Source organism: Patagioenas fasciata, chromosome 3 (genome assembly GCF_037038585.1).
Source record: "Patagioenas fasciata isolate bPatFas1 chromosome 3, bPatFas1.hap1, whole genome shotgun sequence".
Lineage (NCBI taxonomy): Eukaryota > Metazoa > Chordata > Aves > Columbiformes > Columbidae > Patagioenas > Patagioenas fasciata.
In genome coordinates this window covers 89723130-89748794 of record NC_092522.1, presented here as the reverse complement: position 1 = coordinate 89748794, position 25665 = coordinate 89723130, and the positions used below count along the sequence as shown (strand labels likewise).

At 39.0% G+C, this 25665-nt stretch overlaps 1 protein-coding gene across 1 annotated transcript in view; it reads right to left on the bottom strand.

Moving 5' to 3' along the window:
- ME1 (malic enzyme 1) overlaps positions 1-25665 on the bottom strand; it is a 165938-nt gene that overhangs the window by 21702 nt on the left and 118571 nt on the right. Inside the window, exons 7-9 of the mRNA XM_065834243.2 lie at positions 15029-15138; positions 5126-5223; positions 3330-3443 (exon numbers count right to left, since the gene is read on the bottom strand). Of these exons, the coding sequence (XP_065690315.1) occupies positions 3330-3443; positions 5126-5223; positions 15029-15138 (322 nt within the window). The remainder of the gene's footprint in view (positions 1-3329; positions 3444-5125; positions 5224-15028; positions 15139-25665) is intronic.

The window sequence follows — 25665 nt, the reverse complement described above, 5'->3', positions numbered from 1 at the left end:
TATGATCTGCAAACCTTCCTCATCCACCTTTGGAGAAAAAATAGTTTCAAAATGTGAAAGCATACTGAACAAATTAAAAAGAAACGAGTGAACAAACAACCACTACCAACCAAAAACAACAAACCAACCAACCAAAACACACCCACAACAACCCCAAACCGATATGAACAACGTTACAAGGTCTCTGGAAGAAGTACAGAACACAACTATAGGCAGTATAACCAACAGCCTTAATCACCAGCTCTTTCACCACAACATAGCAGAAAAGTTGGTCATCAAACTTGGTTTAATGAAAAAAGATGGTTCCCAAGGAAAAAAACAAGAATATTAACAGGCAAATGAAAACACAGCTGCACTTGAACTACAATTAAAAAGCCACAAAGGAAAAATCATCTACAAAAGCCTGATAAGTGACTTCGTGGCAGCTTTTGTGGGCGGGGGAAGAAGAAAAAGATGGAAACTGTTTGCAGTCAGGACAATGAAAGTTCCAAGGTTATTTTTCTTTTGTTTGTACTAGTTGAAATACTAGTTGAAAAGTAGATGAAAGGATAAACAATGTTTAAATCTATTTTGCATTGCAAAATTAATGATCAAAGGACAGCATAGAATACAAATGATGTTAAAATTAGTGTAGCTGGACAAAGTAATCACTGTGTCTTCAGAGATTCTGTTATTGCTCATACTATACTGCTAAAGCAACAGATGAGAATATTTCTAGGACTGAAAAGGTCTCCCTGCTTCCAGTAAAACTTTTGATCAAGCATTTTTTGGTGGAGCAAATTTAAAGGGATTCTTTTTGAACAGGTTTCTGTTGATACAACTCCTTAGTGCTAAGAAATAAAAGTCAGTATAGTACATGCAAAAGTTGGTTAACTGGTGATCTATGCCATGGCTTGGCAAATCTTATCTTTGGAATAACAATGTTTCTAACAGCGGAGTCCTTCCCATTATACAGTTTTCTCACAAATATTCCTAATATTTTACTTCTCTTATTTCATTTGTAAAAATTTGGAAAGTCCTTCAAGGCTTGCAGCACTTCTCTGTAATCAGCTAAAGCCAAAATCATTTCCTAAGTGGACCTAAAGTACAGCCAGAAAAAAAGGAACCAGGAATAGCTTAGTTTTTTACCTGCTATATATATGACTTCCCAGCAGTTAAATCAAGCTTCAGGAGGCTTACACTGTATTCTCTTTCTTTCTTTTTTTTTTTTTTTTGGGGGGGGAAGGTGGGCAGTTTTAATTTATTTTTTTTTTTTACACTTTTTAGGCCAAACATTTAGCTGCAGAAGAAAGCCAAGAGAGGACTTGCAGAGCCCTACACCATGGACACATTTCCTTATGCCCGGCTCAGGCCTCACACTGAACTATCTCCAGCTCCTAGGTCCAGCGGGATCTGCACTCCAGCACACCACAGCACCCACCCATTCTCCAGCCCCCCAGGACGGCCAGACGGGAATTCTGGTGCTCCCGGGTCTTCCAGGAACACCAACAACGACCTGAAATGTGCACCGACAGCTCCCGCTGCTTGCGTCAACATCTGGCCACAAATTCAGCCCTAATCTAATTCAGACAGCTGTTATGTCTGGCTATCACGAGCAGTTCACAAATATACTCCGGGCAGGACATTAAATTCAGTGGACTGATTTTTGGATAAAGCCCAAATTAAATCCCCAACAAGCAGAATAAGCAGAGGAAAGGAACTTAGAGGCTGTGTGAGATGCCGATTGGTTTTGGCCCTGCTTGAGAGCACTGAAACTAGAAGGCGGTGAGGAAAGAATACAGTCACCGAGTCACTAAAAATTTAGAAACTGTGAAAGGAATGTGTCTCTACGTACCAAGAGCAACAACCTGGCTTCTCAGCTGAATAGCAAATTAGCAGGGAGAGGTGTAAAAGAAGCCGGAAGGAGAAACGAGCAGGAGAGAAAAAGGCTGGTTATCCACCTTGGCTGGAGGGACATGCAGCCAAGACCTGTTTCACTGCTTCAGGGCTGTGAACCTCCTATAATTCTGGTCCTGTCAGACTGTTTCCTTAACAGTACCAGGAGGTGATTGTAGTTCAACTGTATTATTTGATAATACCAGTCTCTACAGTAGAGGGAACTATGCAACACACCATTCTTCTCAGGCAACCTCTAGGTTTCAACAGTCACAGAAGATACACAGGCCTTCAGTCATCCGTGTTTGGACGCAAAACCACTTGAATATTATTAGGTGAACAACAAAAGTATAAAACCCACTCATTAAAACAAACAAATAAACGAAAAAACACCATAAAAAATTCTGTGTCTTAGATAGTAGCAAGGACCAGAATTCTTGGGTATCTGATCAGGCTACTTTTGTGCCTTCTGGCAAGGAATGTCCAAGATGACCTTTGGAATACTCTCACATCTCAATGCCTATGATCCTACTATTTTTCCTTCAACAGAATGAGTGAAAGGTGCTGTGATGCTGCTCAATAAACCAAGACAGGTACTGATTGCAGAATGCATCCTACTGATGCAAAGGTATGTAAACTGTAAAAGATCCCAAATATTAGACTGCTAAGAACTTTGCACAAGCATTCAGTACCAACAAAGGTGACCATAACCACCACTGACCAACATGCAAGGTGAAAAACCAAAGCCAACTGGCCTCACACCCGTTTCTTTTAAGTAGCTCGCAAACTATTAAATACGTAACCACCTTTTAAAACACACCAGTTTCTTTATTCTGGCACATGGAATTCATATGTTTCTTTATTTTGGCACGTGGAAGGAATGAGGTAAGGGTGACTGATGAAGTCTCTCAGCAGCTTCAAATTCTGACCAGTGTTGATAGCACTGCAGACCACAACATCTGCAACATGAGCTACATCACTGTGCATAGAAGCTGTTGGAGGCAATATTTCTGTTTTTGCAGAAGGATGACATGCGTGCAATGCCAGGAAAATATTCTCTTCAAAAATATTTTTGTTCCTTCTAAAAAAAAAATTGAATGCTATTCTAATAACCTATCTATACATCTTCGTGCAAGATTGTGCTAACAAATAATAGCCGCGTTAACACAGGAAATATTAAACCCACAAGTTGAACATTTCTTTCCTTACACAATTTTTAATGAACTGCTGAAAAATTCTCTTCATTATGTGCTCATCCCTAATGGAAATGTGCGGGAACTCACAGGCTCTGTGAAGTAACATGGGAGTCTGTCATTCATCTAATACACTCTAGAAAACAGCTTGCTTTGTCAAGAAATTACTTTAGTTGCTTTTACAAAGAATATGTTCTTGCCTTTATCTACAGACTGCAAATAATTATCATGACATTTAAAGGAATGAGAAAATTGTATTACCTTCACTATTAATCCTTTTGAATCAACCATCCATATCCTTTTGATAGCTTCCTCTTTCGATACACCTTCTTTTTGCATAGCCATAACAATGAGGTTTGCTATCCCCAGTGCAGCCTGAAGGAAAGAGTAGAAAAGTCATATATGAAACTAGAAAGGAAAGAAATCTCCTGGCCACTTGTTTACCCACTATTTTAGAAAAGTTTCTTAATTTATTTAAGAATAAAACTGAATTTATTTTTTTTTTTCATGAAGTGAACACTAATGAATGGTTGCTACCATTTGGTAATTAGAAACCATAGTGTAGATAATAGTAGAGATAAATCTTAGATCATATAGATAAATTACAGTATAGATAAATCCTAGGATGGCATCTTCAGTATGGATAGCATAAAAAAAAGTTTAATGAAAAATGCGAAAACACTTATTCCACATAATAATCTCGGAATATATGAAATATTTTTTCTTCTTTGAAGATTTGTTTTGTTCATCATATTTTTTTTTTTTTGTAAATTAAACTAAAGGAAACCACAGTCCGCATGACAGAAAGTAAAACACAGTCCTAAAAGATTTTTTGCCCCTTATCTTTCTTTAAAATGTCCATCAAGAAGGTAAGTCTCCTTCTTGTGTTTTGTAACTCTAGACTTGGCTGTGCTCCCAGTGAAAGCAGGGGCAAGGAAAATTCACTTATCAGTATTTTGCTGAAACATGTATCATTCTTACTGCATTTTATGATATTTCATCCAAAGGATCAAATGTCATTCAGGTACAGATTGAAAACAGGCAACGAAACAAGCCAACAAACCACTCACTCTTTCTGATTATCAACTCGTATACATATTTACAGGGTTTATCCTGTTTCTGGCTCTCTATTATTCAGTTTCACTGAGAATCAAGTGAGATTCCCCTTTATAGTTAAGAAGTAAGTAGTTTTACTAGGAATGAGCTCCCACAGCAGGGATGATATCTGCCATTACCTCTTTACAGCAACAGGCACACTGACGATACTAACAACAACAAAAAATACACATTAGACCATGGATTCACCTGTCTGTCGAACATGGAGCAAAACCAGGGTAAGGAACTTCAGAGATGGGCAGTATTGATGTACAAAGCCACTGACATGCCAGACATGGATGCAAGTCATTCCAAAAAACTACACACCTGATCTCAGTAGCACCGGATATTGAATCAAATTAAAGATATATGGACTACACAAAACTGGATTAGTATATTGCACCTATAGTGGGGTTTGGCGACCATGAATAATGTTTTTCAGAAGCCTGCATGGGGTTGTAGACTTCATACAAAAGATGACAGGTAGCCACACTGTAGATAAATACAACCTTCTCTTGTGTGTCAGTGGCTTAGAAATTTATACTGAAAATTTAGTATCAAAAAATAAGGTGCATAAAAATCTTCAGAAATGGATGAGCTTGACATGCAGAATACTGAAAAACTATTTAATGTCAGGAAAAATCAAAGAGGCACTGCTTCTTACTATATAATAGTGACTCTGAGAAACACATTTTGTTTCATTTCTCTTTGGTGGCCTGATATATTTCCTCATCTTTCCAAAGTGTTTTGTTCATTTATATTGAGATCAGTTCAATAATTTACAGCTGAAGAGCTAAACCATCAAATTTTAAAAACAGTTCTCAACAAAGAGATTTTTCTGTAAGTTTGCATTTGAATTAAGAACCCATTTAATCTTCTTGTTAACTAGATACATATAACTTGATTAAATATTAAGAAAATTCTTCACAGTACAATTTTTCCTGATATATAAAAATACATACCTCTCCAGCTCCCTGGAACAACACTGTGTGATCTGATAACCTGTTCTTGGTGATACGCAGAGCTGCAAGGAGACCTGCAACAGCCACAGATGCAGTTCCTGAAATAAAAAAAAAAAAAAAAAGAATATATATGGTTATTCTGGAAACAATTACAAAGCATTAAATATTAAATTTTAAACAATTATGCAGCATCTTTCAGCTAAAAGATACAAGTCCTTAGGGCAGTACCAAAAAGTTCATTGGAACTGGAGTTTGCTCTTCTTTGTTCTCATAAAGCTTAAATGTATATGGGAATATCTTCAGAGTAACATTTAGTAAAACGTGATTGATTGATTCTACTGGACGGCCATAATGGCTGGGGCATTTGAACTATTACAAAATAATCTGCTTATTACCTATTTCAGAAGGAAAAGGTGATAGAGCCCAGACAGAAGTATTTTGAAGGACTCCAGATACAGAAAATCAAGATACTGGTCTCATTCTTCAAATAGATATACTTCTAATGCAGTAAAACACAAGACTACAATAAAACTTTCTTTCTCATGGGGAGGTTGTCAGTGTAGAAGAGCAAAGCGTGAACATTTACAGAGAAGCCAAGTGAGCTGACTTTCAGCTCAGTAAGGCCAGCTTATTTAAGACACCCACAGCCCTACCGCATCTGAAAGTCCTCAGTACCCCAGTCCACTGCGAAGGGGGTTCCAGCTTACTAGTGTCTGAAACATTAGAAGTACCTTTTAAATCTATCTTTGAGTCATGCCACACAGGGAAAAAAGCTAACATTTAGTTTTATGATTTAGCCTGGGGAGGCCTTTCTTCTCCAAATCAGAACCACAAAGAATGAGACACCTGACTGTCTGTGAATGGAAGGATTTTGGTTCTCATTGTGAGAAACATCTATTAATAAAAAGTAGGGCAGTAAAGGGATCTCAAGAAGTCTGTTCATAACAGTAGGATCAACCATATCTCTGATTTCTCACAGATCTTTGTCTAACTCATTCCTAACATCGTCTTTCAAATACTCCTATGATCTCCTCAGAAAGCTATTCTAGTGTTTCAATATACTTTTTTGTTGAAAATTTCAAATTTAAATGCTTTTTCTTCTTCTTCTTCTATTTTGGTCTCTTGTCTTATCTATCTATTTTTCTCTTTGCAACAAAATGTGCATTATACTTGAAGACTGTGTCTCAACCTGCTTTTCTTATCTGGAACAATCCCAATTCTCGCACTCTTCCAGAGTTACGCTTTCTAAAACACTTCTCACTCATTTCTCTCCTTTGGACTTTCCCCATTTGTTTCTCATCTTTCTTAAATTGTAGCACCCAAATCTGTAAACAACCCTGCAGTGCTGCCAAGTCTAGCTATCAGCTTCTGTCACACTGAATAAAGTTGGATTTGATCACCAGGAATTGGTATCTTGCTTCTCTGATCCAAAGACCAGTTACTCCTTCTGTCCACAAAGCCTACTGGAGGGGGAAGCCCTTCTTTCACGGGTTACTGACTTCAGGTAACATGCTTGTATTTTCCACAAATGAAAATTGTCACCGAAGCACAGGCACAAGGTGGACCAAAAAAAGACTCAAACTCCTTATTCCTGCATGGAACTTGGATCCATTAAATATCAGGAAAAAAACTGTGAAAGTACATCAGTTTTCACCAGAAACTATAAAGACATCCTGTGAAGAGAATATGGTAGTGAGGTAGATGATGCCATCAGAAAAGTTGTGCTCAATGTGTTCTTTTAGAGGAGATTCTGAAGAAAGGATAGCAGACAGCATTGATTTCATCAGGACTGAAAAAACTGTATCAGCTACTAATGATTAGGTATTGAAAGTGGAAAAAATCCAGATGTCCCTCTTGTTCAGTTCTAGGAATAAGAACCGAACTCTTCCTTCTCCAGACAGTGGCTGCCATTTACTGACCCAAGGAAACGGAAGATGCGGCCATAAGTGATTCTGAGAAGCCTGCAAGAATTCGCAAGGAGATCTGCTGGATCCTACAATTCTGTTCCTGATCACCACAGCCCTAACTGCAGGTGTCTACAAGCCACCTGGTTGCTTTTGAAAGGAGGATTCACATTGCTACTGATTTTTCCTTTAAAAAAAGTGTGAAATAGGCGTGACCAGCCCTCCAAAAGCTCTTGGCCCAGCGTGCAGCTCCCCTGAAGGATGCACTTTTGTTATTCACAAGTCTACCTTCCCACAAGCAATGTGAAGTTTAAAGCTCAAATAGTGGTAATCTCTACATTAAACTCAAGAAGATGCTCAGAACAGGTATTCATATTGCAGGCACACACAATTACGTTTCAAATACATGTATCTAAGGAAATAAAACAGCAGAAGTAGCGAGATGCCTGGTACTGGGTAGATCTCTCCTTAACAGACATCAATTGAGTGTTGAAGGCTGGGTTTGAATATGTGGTTTATAAGTAGGGTCATCTGATTTTCATGAATGTTTACTTCTTCCAAAATAAAAGGTAACCCTTAGTAAAATTTAAGAAAACATTTTGAAGTTAGAGTGCCCCTTAGAAACTCACTTTTTGAAGTAAATCCACCTGAACATTTCAAAAATATATGTCCTTAGAACTAAAAAGTTTGTTACGTGCTTTTAATTATGACTTTTCAATCATCAGAAATACAGGACACCTTGTTCTTAGTCCACTTAATGTTTAGACCATACAAATTTGTCATTTTTAGTTATTTAGTCATTTTTATGACTTGTTCTGAGAGCTGAGATCATTTACTTCCTTCTACCTCAATTCTAAATTAAAAAAAAAAATATCTAAAAATGGTTCCTCCGAGGCATGGCTTTGGGAACAACAACTGTCGGGCTGACACACTTCCACCCCACGGTATCCAAGAGCCAGCTTGTTTCTTCCCGAGATGAAATTAAGTCTTCCTCTGGCTAATGCCAAATTGGCAAAGACCAAAAATGGCAGAAGAGACAAGTCAGACCGCACTCTCTGTTTCCCTTGGTACTCTACCAAACAATCCTCATAACCAGCCATAAAAAAAAGATGGATGCCAAATGCTTTCTTCTGTTTTATGTTACACAGCTGTGCTTGCAGGGGAGGAAGAGGAAGCCTACATAACATGGCTTGTTCCTAAGACCACCAGGAGCTGCTCTCCTGGCAAGGAAAGCTGAGCTGGAGCACTCTCAGGTTCTGCTTCCAGCCCCTGACACCAAAGGCTGTGGCCACCACAGCAGCCTCCCCTCTGCAGAGGACTTCTCAGCCAGGAAAGCTGCTCTTCAAGCCACTTTCTGGTGATGGAGACAAAATGAAAACACTGTAAATTTATAATGAATGGCAATGCTGGGATCCTGCTTATCTTCATGGCTGAGGTGCTGCTGCTAAGTTTGTTAGCCATAAAAATGGGCCAAGATTATGTATGACCACTTGGGTTACTTTTACAAAGTCTATATATCTTCTGTTGTAAGGAAAAAGACAGGAGATACAAAAATTGAATTAAATACTACATTGAATGTCAATAACATTTTGCATTGATTATTTGTATGGGATGTGAACTATCGTTACCTGTATGTTCATTACGAAGGTGATTCTGAACGAAGGTGATAAGAGCAATATATGAGGACTTTAAATATTGCTTTTTTAATGAATCGCAATCTGCACAGAACTGCTCTAAAATGGTACTTTAAAAGTACTCCACGTGGCTTTTATTCAGCCATTTGACTCTAAAAAGCAAAATAACCCAGTTTATTAGATTACCGAATCCACTATCACTGCTGCTGGCAGCGGCTGTCATCAGTCCTCGTCAGCAGCTTCCCTTATTCCTTCCTATTGAAAGGGGGGCACCGCCAGCGTGAATAGCAGATCTGTTTAACCGGAACCGCTCTGACTAACGGCATGACCTTAAATTTCACCCTGAATACTGACTCCAGTTTTTGAAAAGAATCAAAATGCAATTCACATCCAACTGCCAAAGCCTCACCACTTCTCGCAGACATTACGAAGCAGAAACAGAATTTCGCTGCTTTTCCTACTGTCATCACTACAGAAAGGAGAGAAATGGTTTCACCTTCCTCTCCCACACAGCACAGGTTAAATCTCTTCTCTGCAGAATAATATAGACACTGTTCACTGACATGATTTTGAAAAGTGATTCTATTTTCCCCAAATTTAAGGAAGAATAACCACAAGAACTTTAACAATGGTAGATATTTTTCTAAAGCAGTGTCACCTGCTGTGAAAGCAAACACTTCATAATAGCTTTCTAGGAAGGTAAGTCATATCTGGAAAAAATACTGTAGATGTGAAATTTCAAAGTACATTATTCTTCATCAAGTCTTTGTTTTCTGTCCAAGATTCTTTAGCCTTACTTGTTACTGTAAACTGTATAACTGAGCATGAATATGTCAAAGGAAATCCTAGAGACCATGGCCTTTTGGGGCTGGCACATTATAAATGCTTTGGAGCACAGAGTCTTCTTTCAGCAGATGTAACAGTTCAAGAAAAAAAGGAGAAAAAAGCCCCAAAACATAAGGAATGAGAACGTCATTTTTATTGGACATAGTTTCGTTTAAATTAGCAAGAAATGACTCATGGCACTGAAGCATTTGTCCATTATTTGAAGTTTCAAAAAATAAAACTTGTAATCATATATTAGTAGTCCCTTTCCATCATTTACCCTACCTCATCTTAAAAAGCTAGCAAACAAGAAGAGCAGAAGAATTTCTGCAGCATGTCCTAAAATCTGAGCTATTCATTCTGGACTAAAAGATTAGGAAGTGGTAAAATTCATATTTCTCAAGATGAAGCATAATAGTAATCACATGTTAAGACAGAAAGTCTTCCAAATAACACTGCATAGAGTGCCAGGAAAAAAGAATCCCTCTCCTAAACTTACTGGGAAAAAAAGGTGAGAGTAAAGATCCTGTCTAAAAGGTGCTATCTCAGTTGCTAAGAAGGCAAATGCTATGGCTGTGGGCTGTTCAAAAGGACCCTTTTTTTATGAGATGGGAGCTCCCATGATCAGAATTGTTTTAAATTTTTTTTAACTATAATGAGGAAAAACTTAGACAGATGAACACTTGTATATACACATACTTTTATGATGTGTGGAAAAGTATACAAAAGCTACAGTGGGAAATATACTTGAAAACATATGGATTTCAATGTAAATTTTCTACTGTGTAATGGACAGGTGATATCCTGAATACACTGGAAGAAAAATACTCTTCAAATAACCCTAAGATATTTGGATTAATAAGATTTTCTTATTATTTTATTTTTAAAATTCCAGTGTCTGTTTCACAAGGAAGCAAATGTCACCTCATATAATGAAAGAGATTTTCTACAGTTTGCACTTTGCATCTTCCAAATTCTTGAACAGAAAATGAATTGGAAGTCCCGTGCCCATCGCAACCACAACAACAAACCCCAAACCTCTTTACAATTTGCTTTCAAGAACTGGAATTTCCAAGTACCACAAGTGTTATTTGTGATGTTAATGTTAAAAAGAATTAAGTCTTAAAAAGGAGAATGCTAGTGACAGATAAATTATGATTTCTGAGAACTTCACTGACTGAACATAAAATTGATCATAACATAACTTCCAGGTATAATTTTCCTAATTATTCAAATGGCAGTCTGCTGTACATTCAACATATATTTTAAATCAAACCACACATGTAAAAGGGAATAACAATCTTAAATTATATGTGCTCTACATTTTTATTTTAGGTCTGTTTCTTTTAATAAAATTTTGATGCAATTAAACAGCACAGCTGTTAAAAACTAATGACATCTAAGGTCGTGATGGATACTTAAATTAATTCCAATCCAGGGCAATCTCTCCGTGTAAATATTTTTGTTGGCATAAAATACAGGCTCTGTTCCCATAACAGGGGAGAGCTTTGCAACTGTGGGCACAGTGAAACAGAGCTATAACACTAGAATAAAAGCTTACAGTATTATCACATAGAGAATCACTTATTTTATGTGGATTGGCTTATACTGCAGAAGTTTGTCATTTTCCACTGAGGCAATTTTGAAGTAAAGGGGTGGGGAAAAAATCAAACTTCTGCCAGTATTTCAAATTTACCCACATCAGCAATGACTACAGCCAGCTACCATGTGATAGGTGCCTGTAAAACAAATGCGTGGCTCCCAAAATGTGCAAATTTGCATTAAGCCACTGACTGTGTTTGAGTAGCAAAAACTCTTTCAACAGACACGCCAAAAGCACGATGTGTGTGGAAAGAGACACTGTTCTACTCCAGCTGGGTTTGACAAGGGGCAGGCAGGTACGGCCCAAGCCCATCACACCCATGAGCGCTGCAATCCTGGACTTGGAATTCTTCTTGAACCCATCTTACAAGATTTGTCTAATGTCCCTGCAGCACAGAAGGGAACAGGTTAGTTTCTCCAAAGGGATTTTCAACCTCCTAAACAGTGAATCTCCTTCCAGGGGTGATCAATCAGAGAACATCCTCCATCCTTACAAACAGCTTTGTTTGGCAACACAAGTCCCGACTCTTCTTCCGGAATTGATCCGTTCCACAACACGGGTTGAAGAGAAAACAACCCGACACATCTTGTAACTTACAAGAAAATTCCACCCTGTCCTTATGAGTCCTCCTTCCTAAATGTGTTGGAGATGAGCAAAGCTAGCAACCTAGGGAGTGGAGCACCTCCCTTATGAAGAAAGGCTGAGGGAGCTGGGGCTCTTTAGTTTGGAGAAGAGGAGACTGAGGGGTGACCTTATTAATGTTTATAAATATATAATGGGTGAGTGCCACGAGGATGGAGTCAGGCTCTTCTCAGTGGCAAACAATGATAGGACAAGGGGCAATGGGATCAAGCTGGAACACAAGAGGTTCCACTTAAATTTGAGAAAGAACTTCTTCTCAATGAGGGTAACAGAGCACTGGAACAGGCTGCCCAGGGAGGTTGTGGAGTCTCCTTCCCTGGAGACATTCAAAGCCCGCCTGGACACATTCCTGTGCGACCTCACCTAGGCGTTCCTGCTCCAGCAGGGGGATTGGACTAGATGATCTTTTGAGGTCCCTTCCAATCCCAAACATACTGTGATACTGTGATACTGTAACGTGATCTAATTCATGTATTTCTAAACGTGAAGCCTGACATTACAACATTAGTTAATATTTCTCCCATATTGAAAATGATGATAAAAAACCCCACAGTTTTGGAAAATTCTCTCTAATAGTTAGAATGAACTAGATAAGAGTATCTGTTTTGAACTCCAGGCTTTCATTGATTTTCATTTCAAAAAATCATTTTCTGCATGCTTCAGAGAGGAAGAGTGAAAAAAGAAGCAAGCTGATCTGTGGTCAGAACTGAACCAAACAAGAATCCAAGGAAAAAAGAGAATATTTTCTCCCTAAAGTAACATTATTGCTATTGTGTTTGTAAAAAAATATTTTGAAAATATAAATATGAAGAAATGATCATAATCGCAGAGGCAAAAAAATTCACCACCCAGCCAAAAAAACAAGATGCTTTCTAGAATGATAAAATGAGAGCAATTTTCATTCCATTATGGATTTATAGCAGTTGGTCAGAATCCTGTTCACCCTTGTTCCCAATTCTGTGAGAAAAGAAAGGGGATGTAGAAAAAGTTACAAAGCTTTTTCCAAACTAGAGGATGTGACTGTGCTTTAGCAGGTATGGAGATAGAACTATTTCCAGAAATTCTTGAATATCTCTCTAGATGACCCTTGAAGGCCAGTCTTTAGTGGTTTTAGAAGATCAGTGTTCTGGCAGACACTTTTTCCCAAACATTTTGCAATGGCATCAGTTACGGGCATGCTGATACCCTGCAAATACGGCAGTGAAAAAAGCCTCAAGCCCTTCCATAAAACATATAAAAATTTCTATCTTTAAAGTAGCTTTGGACTATGAGGAACTATGTTTAAAATATTAAGTAAGAACTATCTTCAGAAGATGATGGCAAATCAGATGCAACAATGTGTTTGTTTACTTTTCTTGGTCTGATGCTACTTGTCAGGTTTACAGTCCTAGGGGCAGAAAATAGGACTTGCATACAGAGGAGACCACTCTTTTCAAGCCGCCTGGAAAAACTCATGCCATTTAGAAACTGAAAATCTCTAAGTATTGCTAAAGAAGTTAGCACCATCTATCCTCATTAAAGTTGTCGGGTGAAAGATCCTTAGGGTTTACAGAGGTGGAACAGAAAGGAGAAGATCACTGGATCTATATTTGAGCTGTTATTCCACTGCCACATTATAGGGGAAGATGATATCCTACACAAAAAAGATACTGAAGGTATTTATGGGGATATGATGACAAACGACCGAGATCAGAGCAGGCTAAATGCATCTGCTTTCGCCTCTTGGAAGCTACACAAGCATTAAGGATGGAGATCACCCCAAACTCCCAGACATCATTTATGAAAATATGAAAAGACCCACAAACACAAATTGGATTGCAGAAACTGAATAAAAGACTGCCTGTGGCTATACATCTGAGTAAGACTGACAGCTGCTATGACAACCATTTTGTTGAAAAGCTTCCCTTCCATTTCTTCAAGACTACATTCTAGTTGAATCTGTCTGATTTGGGGTGAGTACCTTCATCCTGCAAGGAAAGAGAATTCCCTGTGGGAATCCACTGGGTCTCTAAACAACTAGGGAAACTTCCAGACACTGTTTGGTCTGCTGTAGCCATGGCTACGCTCAGACCTGCAGGGTAAGTGGTACCATGCTTCTTACAAAGGGAAATGACATTTTATAATTAGTTTATTTTCCATCTGGGAGTTTTTCCTTCATAATGTGTTTCAGACACAGGAATAAAACTCAGCCAGGCTCGTAACAGAAACATAGTTCCTGTGGGTAGCCAAATCCCTGACATCACAAGGACAAGGGCTATTTGAATCCACCACCATGCATTTAGTCCCTGAAATAAGACCTAGGTCCTGAGAATGACTCAAGAACAACTTCTGGAAAACTCAAGCTCCTAATGCTTGGCTTGAAGTGTCACTGCAAACTGTCAGAAATTAAGATGGTTAAACTCCCATTTTTTGATGCTGAGGTGACAACACAAAGAAACATGATGGGAGTAAAGAGGCAGCTGAGCATCCAGGACCCTCCTTGGGAACCTCTCTCCAGCAGTTCTTCTGACTTCAGTCTCCCTGCAAGAATGGGAGCCAGTGCACTTACTGCCCTAGAGAAAGTTATTTTCCAGTGCTCTCTTCCTGGCAGGAAATACAGCAACCCGAGGAGCAGCATCCATTGCTTCAGACCTGTGTGTCTTCCTTCTTGGGAGGGAAGGGACAAGAAGGGACTGAGTCAGCACTGGGGGAATCCCCCTTGCTGACATTTCCCACCCTCAATCTTTTCCTTTTGCCAGCTGCTGCAAATGATTCGGATGGAAAAGCAGAGTCAGGGGGACAACTTCCCTCTAAAAGTGAATGCAGCCCTGAGACTGCAAAGAAAATCAGAAGGATATTTAACTGAGTTGTCAGTTTAAGAACCAAAATAAAGTTTGACATTTATCAAGCAAGCTCTGTTGCACACAGGAACAGTGGAGCAGTTGTCACTGCAGCGACAAAAAAACTGAGGGAAGCACAGTCCAGGCTTGAGCTTTGACATTTTCCCAAAGATCTGATGTGAATATTTTATATGGGAAAGCCATTCACATACTAAACTATGAAAAAAAAAAAAACCCTGAAGACTGAGCATCTAAATAAAGCATGAGGCATAAATGAGAAGGGAAAGGTTAGGGGCAAAGATAGCTCACCAGAAACCCGTGCTGAGGAAACTCAAGGCAAAATGTGACCTGTACTGAACATCTTCAAATATCACAGGAAAGCTGATATGTTTTTTTTTCCCCCTCTGGTACCTCAATTAAGATCTTTCTGGATTGTGAGCCTAACAAGAGTGAGGAGAAGAGAAGGAGTCTGTTACCTTGAATGTCATCATTGAAAGTGCAATACTTGTTACGGTACTTATGCAGGAGGCGGAATGCATTAGCATTAGCAAAATCCTCAAACTGAATGAGGCAGTTCATGCCATACCTAGAACGACACAAAAATATGCACTGGGTTAAAAATAATACATAATTGTAAATTATAAAGCTTTGCATTCACAGTTTGAATACGAGTATAATATGACTTCAAAATCTACTGATTCATTTCTGTTATACTCTGTATCTTTACATTCATATGAGCAATCAGCTAGTGAGCAAAAAAATACCACATCCCCGTAAGGCAGGTAGTAAAAAGGTAACACATTCAGAAGATGGATTTTATTTTATCATGATTATGGAGGGCAGCAGCACAATACTACTCACAATGCAATGCAATGCTCAACCATTCTCATTATTAAAAAAGAGGTATCGATCAGGAACACAGTTAATCCAGATAAATGATAAACATGTCAGAACACTTTAAGGAAGGAAAGTGATAGCTGCAAATTTGTATCGAGTTACACTTGGCTAACATACCTAAAACTTTAGGTATATGCAGAAACAAAGTTACCTACATTTCTTACATCTACTGTTTCACTCAATTGTCAAATCTGATTTTCTGATATGAATACTAGATGTTTCTTGAACAGTATACTAAGAATCAGTTTTACCTTCCATTTCAATGTTTTCTCATCCTCCTAGCTACAGAAGCAATTCAAATTGACATTTCCTTAGTACTTTGAAATCTTTATATACGGTATTTTTAAAATATAATATGCAGTTGCATCAGATGAACAATTTCTATTATTTAGCTGATATGACTATTTAGGTCAGTTCAACAGCATGGGTAAATAACTTTTGATAAACCTTGTGACAACAGTCTCAAAATTAATGCAAATCACTTCATTTCTTAGAAACAATTTACTGTTATCTTGCTGCCTTGGACCCACTGCATACCAACAGGGAGCAAACAGCAGCATTTTTCTAGTATAGGCAGGTGCCTATTTTGACCTCAACAGGCATGAGGCACCTCAAATACATCTAAAAATCATCAAAGAGAGGAAGACAGGAGTATGTTTAAAGAACAAGGACACTCCAGATTCTTGGCACTAAACTCACACACCAATTCTTAACAAGTAAAACAATTGCCCCAGTGTGCGAATAAGTTTATTCCTAAAAGGAAAGTTAATAATAAGTTTAATTAATTTAATATTACTACTGTGCATCCTCCAGTTCTTAGATGGATTGCATTCTCTGGATTTCTTGCTTAAGATTCACGTATGGCACTTTCAAATACTTAAAACAAACAACCAAACCAACCAAACAAAACCCAAACAAAACAAACAAACAAACCAACACCAAAGACTATATAAAGACTGAATTTAAGCTCAGGGCACACTGGCAACAGGAAAAACAAGCAAAGAAACAAACCAACCCACACACCATGACTTGAATACTGTTAATCTCATATGGGGAAAAAATAAGTAAAAACACAAGAAGATTAAAATGCAGGGTCAGTACTAAAACTGTCTGTACAAGTTTGGATCTGGAAATATCACATCAACATTATCCCTCCCTAGAATGATATTACAAGAAAAGTTATTTTTAAAAAATTATTTTGAACTTAAGTAAACAGCCTAAGGAACTATATGATTAAAACTTTTTGAAAAATTGCATGAAGTTGTTATTAAAATATTACCACCAGGGTCTAACAGGGCAAGATCTTAACAACACACATCTTATTTGAGCTAAGGGAGGTTTTTCCATATCTACTAACAGCACAAATCCAAGAGAGACAGTCAAGCAGTTCCTGCTTCATCCTCAAAAGCCATCCATACATATACTGAGCAGTTCAGTATAAATAATCCACTCTAATGTTAATTAAGTTTTTCTTTGAACCATGCATGTGTCTGGCAAACACATTAAGCAAAGCCATTAATATTAAACCAAAAAACAAAAAAAAAAAAAAAAAAAAGACAAAAATTCCTGTGACTAAATTAATTTCCATGGAAATGACATATTTACAGCCATGTTACAATTAGCCAAAACTACTAGGATTCCACTGGCAGGAATGGTAATCCTTGCTGAAAATACATACATTTTCAGGCTTTATGGAAAAACCTGGACTACTTCAGCAGCACAATGACAGGCAACTCTTTAAATGATAATTTGGCAAAGCAGTATTTCAGTGCAGTAAATCGCAATCAAGTTCAAATAAGAAACTAGAACTATGTTTCAATAACGAATCTAAATTTCTAACCTGATTCAGTATCTGACATCAATTTTTGTGATTCCACAAGGGTCCAGGAGTTAGCAGTTGGATAATAATATGAAACAAATGAGATTAACACTCTGGAATCCTGGAGCTTGGTTAGAAGTGTTTCCTAGATGTCATTAACCCAGTGTCTGTTTCTTTACCATATATAACATTCCATTTTCTCATCTGCATTTGATTTTGCTTCATTTTCTTACCCACTGCCTTCATAGATATGGATCAAAACTCCCTGGGAATTCTGTTAAATCAGTGTCCCTGTAGAAAACACTCCTCCTATACTGGGCACACTACACATACTAGTTGTCTGTGCAAGATATCATGACTCTCTAATTAAAACAGAAAAAATGCGGGCAGTCTAATTCTGGGTCTCTGAGATTTTTGTACTATAGCAGAAAAATTTCTAAGTAGCACCCTCATTCATTTCAAGTGTTATACATGACACCCAGGTAAAAACCTGAGAGTAGAATCACAGAATGTCCTGAGTTGGAAGGGACCCACAAGGATCATTGAGTCCAATTCCTGTCGCTGCACAGGGCAACCCCACAGTTCACACCATGTGTCTGATGGTGTTGTCCAGTCTCCTCTTGAACACTGTCAGGCTTGGGGCTGTGACACCTCCCTGGGGAGCCTGTTCCAGTGCTCCACCACCCTCTGACTGAAGAACCTTTTCCTAATGTCCAATCTAAACCTCCCCTGGCACATCTTCCTGACATTCCCTCTGTTCTGTTATTGGTCACTAAAGAGAAGAGATCAGCTCCTACCCTTCCTATGCTCCTTGTGAGGAAGCTGTAGACGCGATGATGTCTCCCCTTAGTCTACTCTTCTCCAGGCTGAACAAACTAAGTGACTTCAGCAATTCCTCATACAGCTTTCCATCCAAAACTTTCACCAACTTCACAGCCCTCTTCTGGACACTCTCCAGTAGCTTAATACCTTTTTTATCCTGTGGCACCCAGAACTGCACCCAGTGCTCCAGGTGAGGCCACAGAGCAGAGCGGGACAATCACCTCCCTTGCCCGGCTGGCAATGTTGTGCTTGTTGCACCCAGGACATGGTTGCCCTCTTGGCCGCCAGGGACACTGTTGGCTCATGTTCAACTTGCCATCGACCAGAACCCCCAGATCCCTCTCTGCAGAGCTGCTCTCCAGCATCTCATCCCCCAGTCTGTATGTACACCCAGGGTTGCCGTGTCCCAGGTGCAAAATCCGGCACTTGCCCTTGTTGAACTTCATGTGGTTGGTGATTGCTCAGTTCTCCAATTTGTCCAGATCCCTCTGCAGGGCCTCTCTGATCCCTCTGCAGTGCCTCTCTGCCCTCAAGAGTGTCAACAGCTCCTCCCAATATTGTGTTATCAGCAAACTTACTTAGTATTCCCACAAGTCCTGTGTCTAAGCCATTTATGAAGACACTGAATACCTTAGGAAAATTTCACCTTCCTATTTGAAATTTAGAGACATACACATTTAAAATGCAACCTAAAATGCTTTTAATTTGAATGTGTCACTAACAATTGAGTCACAGGAGTGAGCAGACATTGTATGTGGCTACAATGCTGCAAGCATGAGTCACATGTAACATACCACACCTTATCGCTTGCCCAAAACAAAGACAAGACTTCCCCAGCTATCACTGCTCCTGACCCAGGGATACACAGGGGATAACTGGGGAAATGGAGAAACAAATAACTAACATGCATGTTTGTATTGAAAGGGGGTACAAATAAACCAAAGAGAGAACTTACCCAGTGAGCATCAACCATCTTAACCAGAATACTTGGAGAAATGAAGGATCTAGTCCTAGACTACCAAAACTAAGAAAAAAAAAAAATCTGGGAGACATTTCTACTCAGCATGCAATCATAACAAATGACCTAGTGAATTCTTAATTATTTTCTTGCTCTGGAAAACACTTCTCTGAGAGCAACAGTTTGGCTTGAGTTGCCTGGCTAGGACTGCCGGATTCTTGCAGGCGAGTATTTTGTAGCTGTGAATTCCTCTCTCCTGCCCATTTGGAATCTGTCACTGTGGTAGCTGATTAAACACACATAAATCGTCCCTAGAAAATGATAATCCAGATCACTGTTCCCCCTTGTTTATCCTGTTTTGTTGCCCACATATTTTTGTGTACTCGGAACTTGGTCTCCTGCTCCAAGTCCTACAGGCAGTCTGAATCGTGATGCAACTGAACAGAAGTTCAAAGCCATCTTCCCTTTTTCTGTCACGGACAGAAGATACAGACAAAAGCAGTGGCAACCATGCAACATCAGGTTTGTTATCAAGCATGGGAGGCAATCACTGGACAACGGATTAAAAAGAACCATCCCACTGTACGTGTAGTTGCCAGAAAACACTGTTTCTAATACTTCTGCCAATTTACAACACATTTTGTGTAACATCCTTTGTTTAGTTTTCCCCATTTATAAATAAATTTATATTCCATTTTCTGTGACAACGTTAATCTTTCAAATCATTCTACAGATTATATCTTTATGTAACACATTGGAGAAAAATATCCACAGTTCTTTAACCATCTCAAATATACAGTATGAGCACTCCAGCAACCCAGCGCTCTTAAGAACCTTAAAGACTGAAACCCCTGAAGAATCCGGTGGGAGCTATAAAAGTTAGGGCATCATTTTGAATTCAAACCATATGATCAGTAAAATCTATGCTTACTTCTACAGCTAAGAAATTTTCTGGAAATATATTTGGATCATTTGTTTTTACTGCCAGCCATTGTTTTGGAAACCTTCCTAAAAGAACGAGTAGTTGCTTTTTAGGTTTTTAGAGCTTCCAAAATCCTATTTGACTATTTTCATTGTCCATGCCTTAGAAACCACACAAAGCGGATGCTGAAACCTATTCCTGAGCAAGAGCAAAACCAAAATGATAGCAACATTGGCATTCTGTCCTTTGCCTCATGCGTCACACAGCTGCTCCACCAGCCAGAACCATTTATGGTACACCAGGACGCCGGGGAAATCTTCTCCTTCCTCCCCACGCCAAACACTCTAAGCTTGTTCCTTTCCATATAGCCTACTGCTCAGAACAGATTTAAAGCATCATGGCCACTGCTGGAGTCTCTTCTTTGGGCCAGGGCTTTCACAAGAGGATGTCTTCTCACCTTCCCTCCTGACAGCTGTTATGAGGTGGATACCTTCTCTTCCTGCTCTCCCCCAAGCCCTCTCTTAACTTCATTTCATAAAGCAACTAAACTGCTCAAATGAGGTCATGCATCCATCCTAGCACCTCTTCCAGTACAATTTTAACCTGCCGGTTAAATTCAAACAAATTTGGACAAGGGGGATAGAGTTTTCTGCAACAACTGCTTCCTATATGTTCTGTGCAAAAACGTGGCCAAGATGAGAAACGTTCCAGCAAGAGCTGCACCCACCCTGCAGCAGATGTTACTACTCATGCTGCCTAACAGCCTGATGTGCTACAGCTGCACAGGACAAAAATCTGTCCAAGGTGTACCAGCAGAGGTTTTATTAAATTACAGATAATTTTTTCTCTCTGTCCTGATTTGGACAGGCAAGTTGGAGACAGGACATTCTTCACAGGAAGAGATTTTTCTAAAGAACTTAATAGAAACTGTCAGTATCTCTGTTTTCCAGATGAATGAACCTGTTTAAATTTCCTTCCCCACCCCCCCTCGCAGGCAGACTTTGTTTTTATTTTACCAGCTGAAAATATTTACTTTCTTAGGAGTATTTTTCATAGCTGTTTTCTGCTTCCAAACCTATCCTTGCTCTGATGAGCTCAGTACATATCCAAAGTAGCCATGGTGGTAGGGGAGATCACAGAATTTAGCACCCACCCTGGTACTAGCAGCAGACCCTTGGTTTCATGTTCTCCTTAAGGAAATACAATTATACAAAAACTTTCCATGTTATTATTCCTTGGCATGACCACAGTGCTACAGCGTCTGCAGTGTAGCCCTGCTTTCTATCAGTCCTTCTAACACTCTTCTACTTGCTCCTTCTCCTTCCAGAACAGGTCTGGTGTTCATCTCCACGGCCTTTCTGTCCCAGGAGTAGTGAAGCAGTGAGGAGAATAGGCTGGAGACGGCTCATAATTTCCCCTTTTCCCCCCCCCCACCAACAGCACTGCTACATGTGTGGACATCACAGGCTTTGGGAATAGCAAGGCTCAGGAGCAGAGTGGTGCTGAATTAGGAAGGTCTTGGTGGTGGTGGTCCTAGAAGTTGCTGCTCGTCAGTAGAGAAGCAAGACCAGATCATCCATCCACAGTCAGGCACTATTCAGATAAAGGGCTTCACTTATGCAGAAAGGTAATTAAATGGAAAGATTTTCTGGTAAACTAACATAAACAATTACTACAAGAAAAATATGGTTTGTTTTTTTAACTTAATTTTTCATCACACTCTGTAGCAAGGACTGTTTGCTCTTTAAGTTGAAGTCTTGGAAGTCCATCCTACTGCAACATTAGGTTGAAAACACTTCTAAACATACCCTGTCTAATTTTTTGTGCATTTTCAAAGTGCTGTTAAAGGATTGACAGTCACTAGAGAATCTGACCTAGATTTCTTCTACTTCAATAGATGATTGAATTAATGATCAGATGTGTCAAGGCTGTAAAATATAAAGGCTGTGAAATAATTAGCCATAAGTTACGATTGTTGTAAAGAATCATTTCTTCTTGTTGCAAAATATTCATGTTTCATTTTGGATTTAGATATTTGTTCTAAAGTACTTCAAGCAATAATGTTTTTAGGAACTGTGCTTGATCTTAACTTTGACTTTTCCAGTGCACGTGTATAGTCTTGTATGAGAAATACGAAGGCTGGTATGAATGAAGTATGAATGGAAATGTATGCACTACTGGAAAGAGCAGCACAACAAAGGTGAAAACAGTGGCACATGTGGGTAACAAAGGACAAAACTGACTGCAGGAAAATTAAAAATGTCTTGTTTACATCAAGACAAGCAGCCTGAGCTTTGGTAAGGCTACAGCACAGACAAGGCTTGGACCAGGACTCTGCTACTTGACAAGAGCAGAAGAGCAACAACAGCAATTGGCTGTCAATCACAGCACATCACATCTGCCACTCCTCATCCCATGGGCTCAGCAAGAAGTCATATTACAGTCCAAAGAAATTCAGCATGAGGATACACAGACAAATGGACACTAGACTTGACTAAAATTTATGGTGGCTGAAGTAAGTAAAGCCCTAAGGCAAAATAATGATGCCAGCATAGCTGTTGGATCCTAAAGGCATAAAATGCCCATATAAAATCAAGTTTATCACAACTCATCACCAGAAGCCCGGAAAAAGCACCAAGGACTTGACAGCAAGGGTCCTTTTACCTTCAGTGTTGCGCATCCTGGCCAGACCACATGAACAAAGACATCCTGATGCTTTTAGTGCACAGGTATGAGACTGAGTAAAATCAACTTGTTTAGAGACTTTGTAACACAAAACCACCTCTCTCTTCCAAATGGTCTTGCACTGAGTGCCGTAAAATTAATTTCCTATGGTGGACTGCATCAAGTTGCCTCGTCTTCCCTGTGAAAGAGTCACCTTGGCAGGGAGGTGGCTGGATGACACAGTGCTGAGACACAGCACAATGCATGTTATACAAATGAATTATATTTTTGAAATTTCATTAAGTCAGACGCTGAGTCAAACTCCTACACTCAGTTCTTGACATACACAAACATCAGCCCCAGCAGACTACATCACAGCCATGAAAAAACATACCACGCAAAGCTTCCGCAAACGCAGTGCTATGTGGGTTTGACTAATGCTCAGGTTAAATCTGAGGAAGAAAAATAGAACAAATTTTGGCAGTTTTCCTCCTAAAAACAAACAAACAAACAAAACAAAACATGTGAGTTTGAAGTAAACAGCAAATTGAATTACTGTGACATTTTCTCATGAATTTGTATTTGTTCACTTGTCACCTGATCCTAACCCCACCTAAGTCCAAAGTAAAACTCCAGGAGCTTGAAAATGTAATTCTACCTCTCCTACTCCTATCTCTACCTCTGCCTCTCCTACTGCTTTTTTCCAGTGTTACCCTTAGCTGCTTTGACTGTGACTTAGACCAAAGAACAATCTCATATTACCTTTGGTTTTGTATTCACTTAAAAGAGATGAGTGCAGATTTGAGAGAGGACCTGAGATTGGTTTTTTTTTCAGTCTCTTCAGTTCTTCTTCAGAGACTTGGCACTGTGACACTTTTGGCTGAGGGAGGGAAGGATACTGAGCAGATGGATTGGTCAAGTGTCTGTGCAGGCTAAATCAGAAAAAACAGAGCATCAGGAAAGAAATCCAACTCAGCTGGAAATAGTGAGTAGCTCTAATCCTCATGAATCTTTAGCTGCAGCTAAAGGTATGTGTCAAGTCTTGCCTTCCCAAAATAGAGTGGTCCTCAGTATGCCCTTCAATATTACTTTTTTGTTTTAATTTTAATTGAATGGCTTTACCCTAAACCAAAAAAGAGCTGTCATTATCAAAAAGAGAGTATATAAAATACTGTATAAGTCACCCTGTACAGCTTAAATCATTTGAATCTGGTTTCAAATGGGTGTTTCTTGGTCACTTAATGACTGCAACCTTTAAACATTTGTTAAAAAATCAATTATTATTACTGTTGTCGGCAATTTTACTTTGCCGAGAAAAGCATCAGAAAGCCACAGTTGTGAGGTTTCTCCTGTGCTGGCATGCACCTGCACATTTTACAAATAAGATTTTTAATGTTCTAAATTTTGACAAAAGTTATCAAAAAGAAATGGGTGCAGCAGTGTTTCCACAGTGGTCAACAACAGCATAGGGCTGTCACAGGGAAGTCCGCAACACATCTTCTATGATGAAAGATACTATGTTATATATATCACTGTACATAATTATTGTGATTAGTGGAGCCATCTCTTCCAAGAAGCCTGGATTCCTGTGTCTGGACATGAAATGTTTCTCTGGGCAAGATTTCAGATCTCTGTGTTAAAATGAGAGCTGCACTTGGAAAAGGTAAAGGTTCCTATTTGGCTGCACAAATTAGATTTGCGTTGACTGTGTGTCCTGTAAGGTGTCATTTTGCTTATACAAACTACATCTTATTTTTTGAGAATGAACCTTCATATATTCACTGCCCAGATGCTAATTTTCCCTACTTTCCAAAAAGCAGGGCAGGGTTTGTACTACAGCAACAAAAATAAAAAGAGATCCTGGGCTGATAAGTCTACACCAGAAAGTTTCATAATAATTGTTCAATTGTATTTATTTAAATGCTTCTAATAGCATTTAAAAATACTACTTCAATAAAGGCTAATTTATTAAGGTATTTACTTAAACATATGAGAATTCCAGCTTGAGTCAACAGGAGGATTATTCCTTTGCTTTAACTTAAGTGCATGCTTTGATGCCTTACTGAATCAGCCTGAGTGATTTATAGCAAATGCAATGCCTTTCTGGAAAAGATATTGTATCTTTTGCCAGATCCCAAAGACTGCTAAGTGGCTTTAGGAGAGTAAAACAAGATGCCTGTATTTGCTTACAGATTTGATTATTTTTGTATGAGTTTTGATCATATTTTGTAGGAGTTTATAGATATTTTCCCTAAAATAAAAGATGCAGTTGGATAGCCAAATTAGTACAACACCTGGGGCAGCACATCTGCTCTTTTCCCGTGCTACTTGAGCTATAATGAACAGACGGAAATCTTGCTTCAACCAGTGACAGCCTTCACCTTGACTGTTAAAAGGCAAAGAAGTAATGACCTTTCAGAAATGTCAAAGGGAGGTTTGGTAACAGCAATATTTAAAGTATTTCTGACAGATTAAATATGCTCCACAATCTTTGTTCTGTTTGATCATCTACGAAGCACAGCTCTCCCTCCTCAAATTCTTGATGGTGTTTTTAAGGCATTAAAATAGCTTACGTACCTGCAACATAAACTATACTTGAGAAAATGAGCATATTGGAGGCTAGACCAAATACAGAATTTAAAGAAGAAGGAGTTTACTTTTTTCAAAGCATTATTTAGACAGCATGCTGTTTGACCTGAGGAACTGTGAATATGACAATGGAATATCACAGAATGGTTGAGGCTGGCGGGCACCTCTGGAAACCACCTCATCCACCCCACTGCTCAAGCAGGGCCAGCTAAAACAGGCCGCACAGTCCAAACGGCTTTTGGATATCTTCAGGGACAGAGACTCCACAACCTCTCTGGGCAGCCTCTGCCAATGCTTCGTCACCCTCACAATAAAAAGTTTTTTTCTTAAACTCAAACTTCTCTTACATTTAAGCACAATGTTCGTGTCTATTTTTTCTTGTCCTGTCACCAGGCATCACTTTTAAACCACCTGGCTCTTTACACTTTCCCTTCCAATGTTT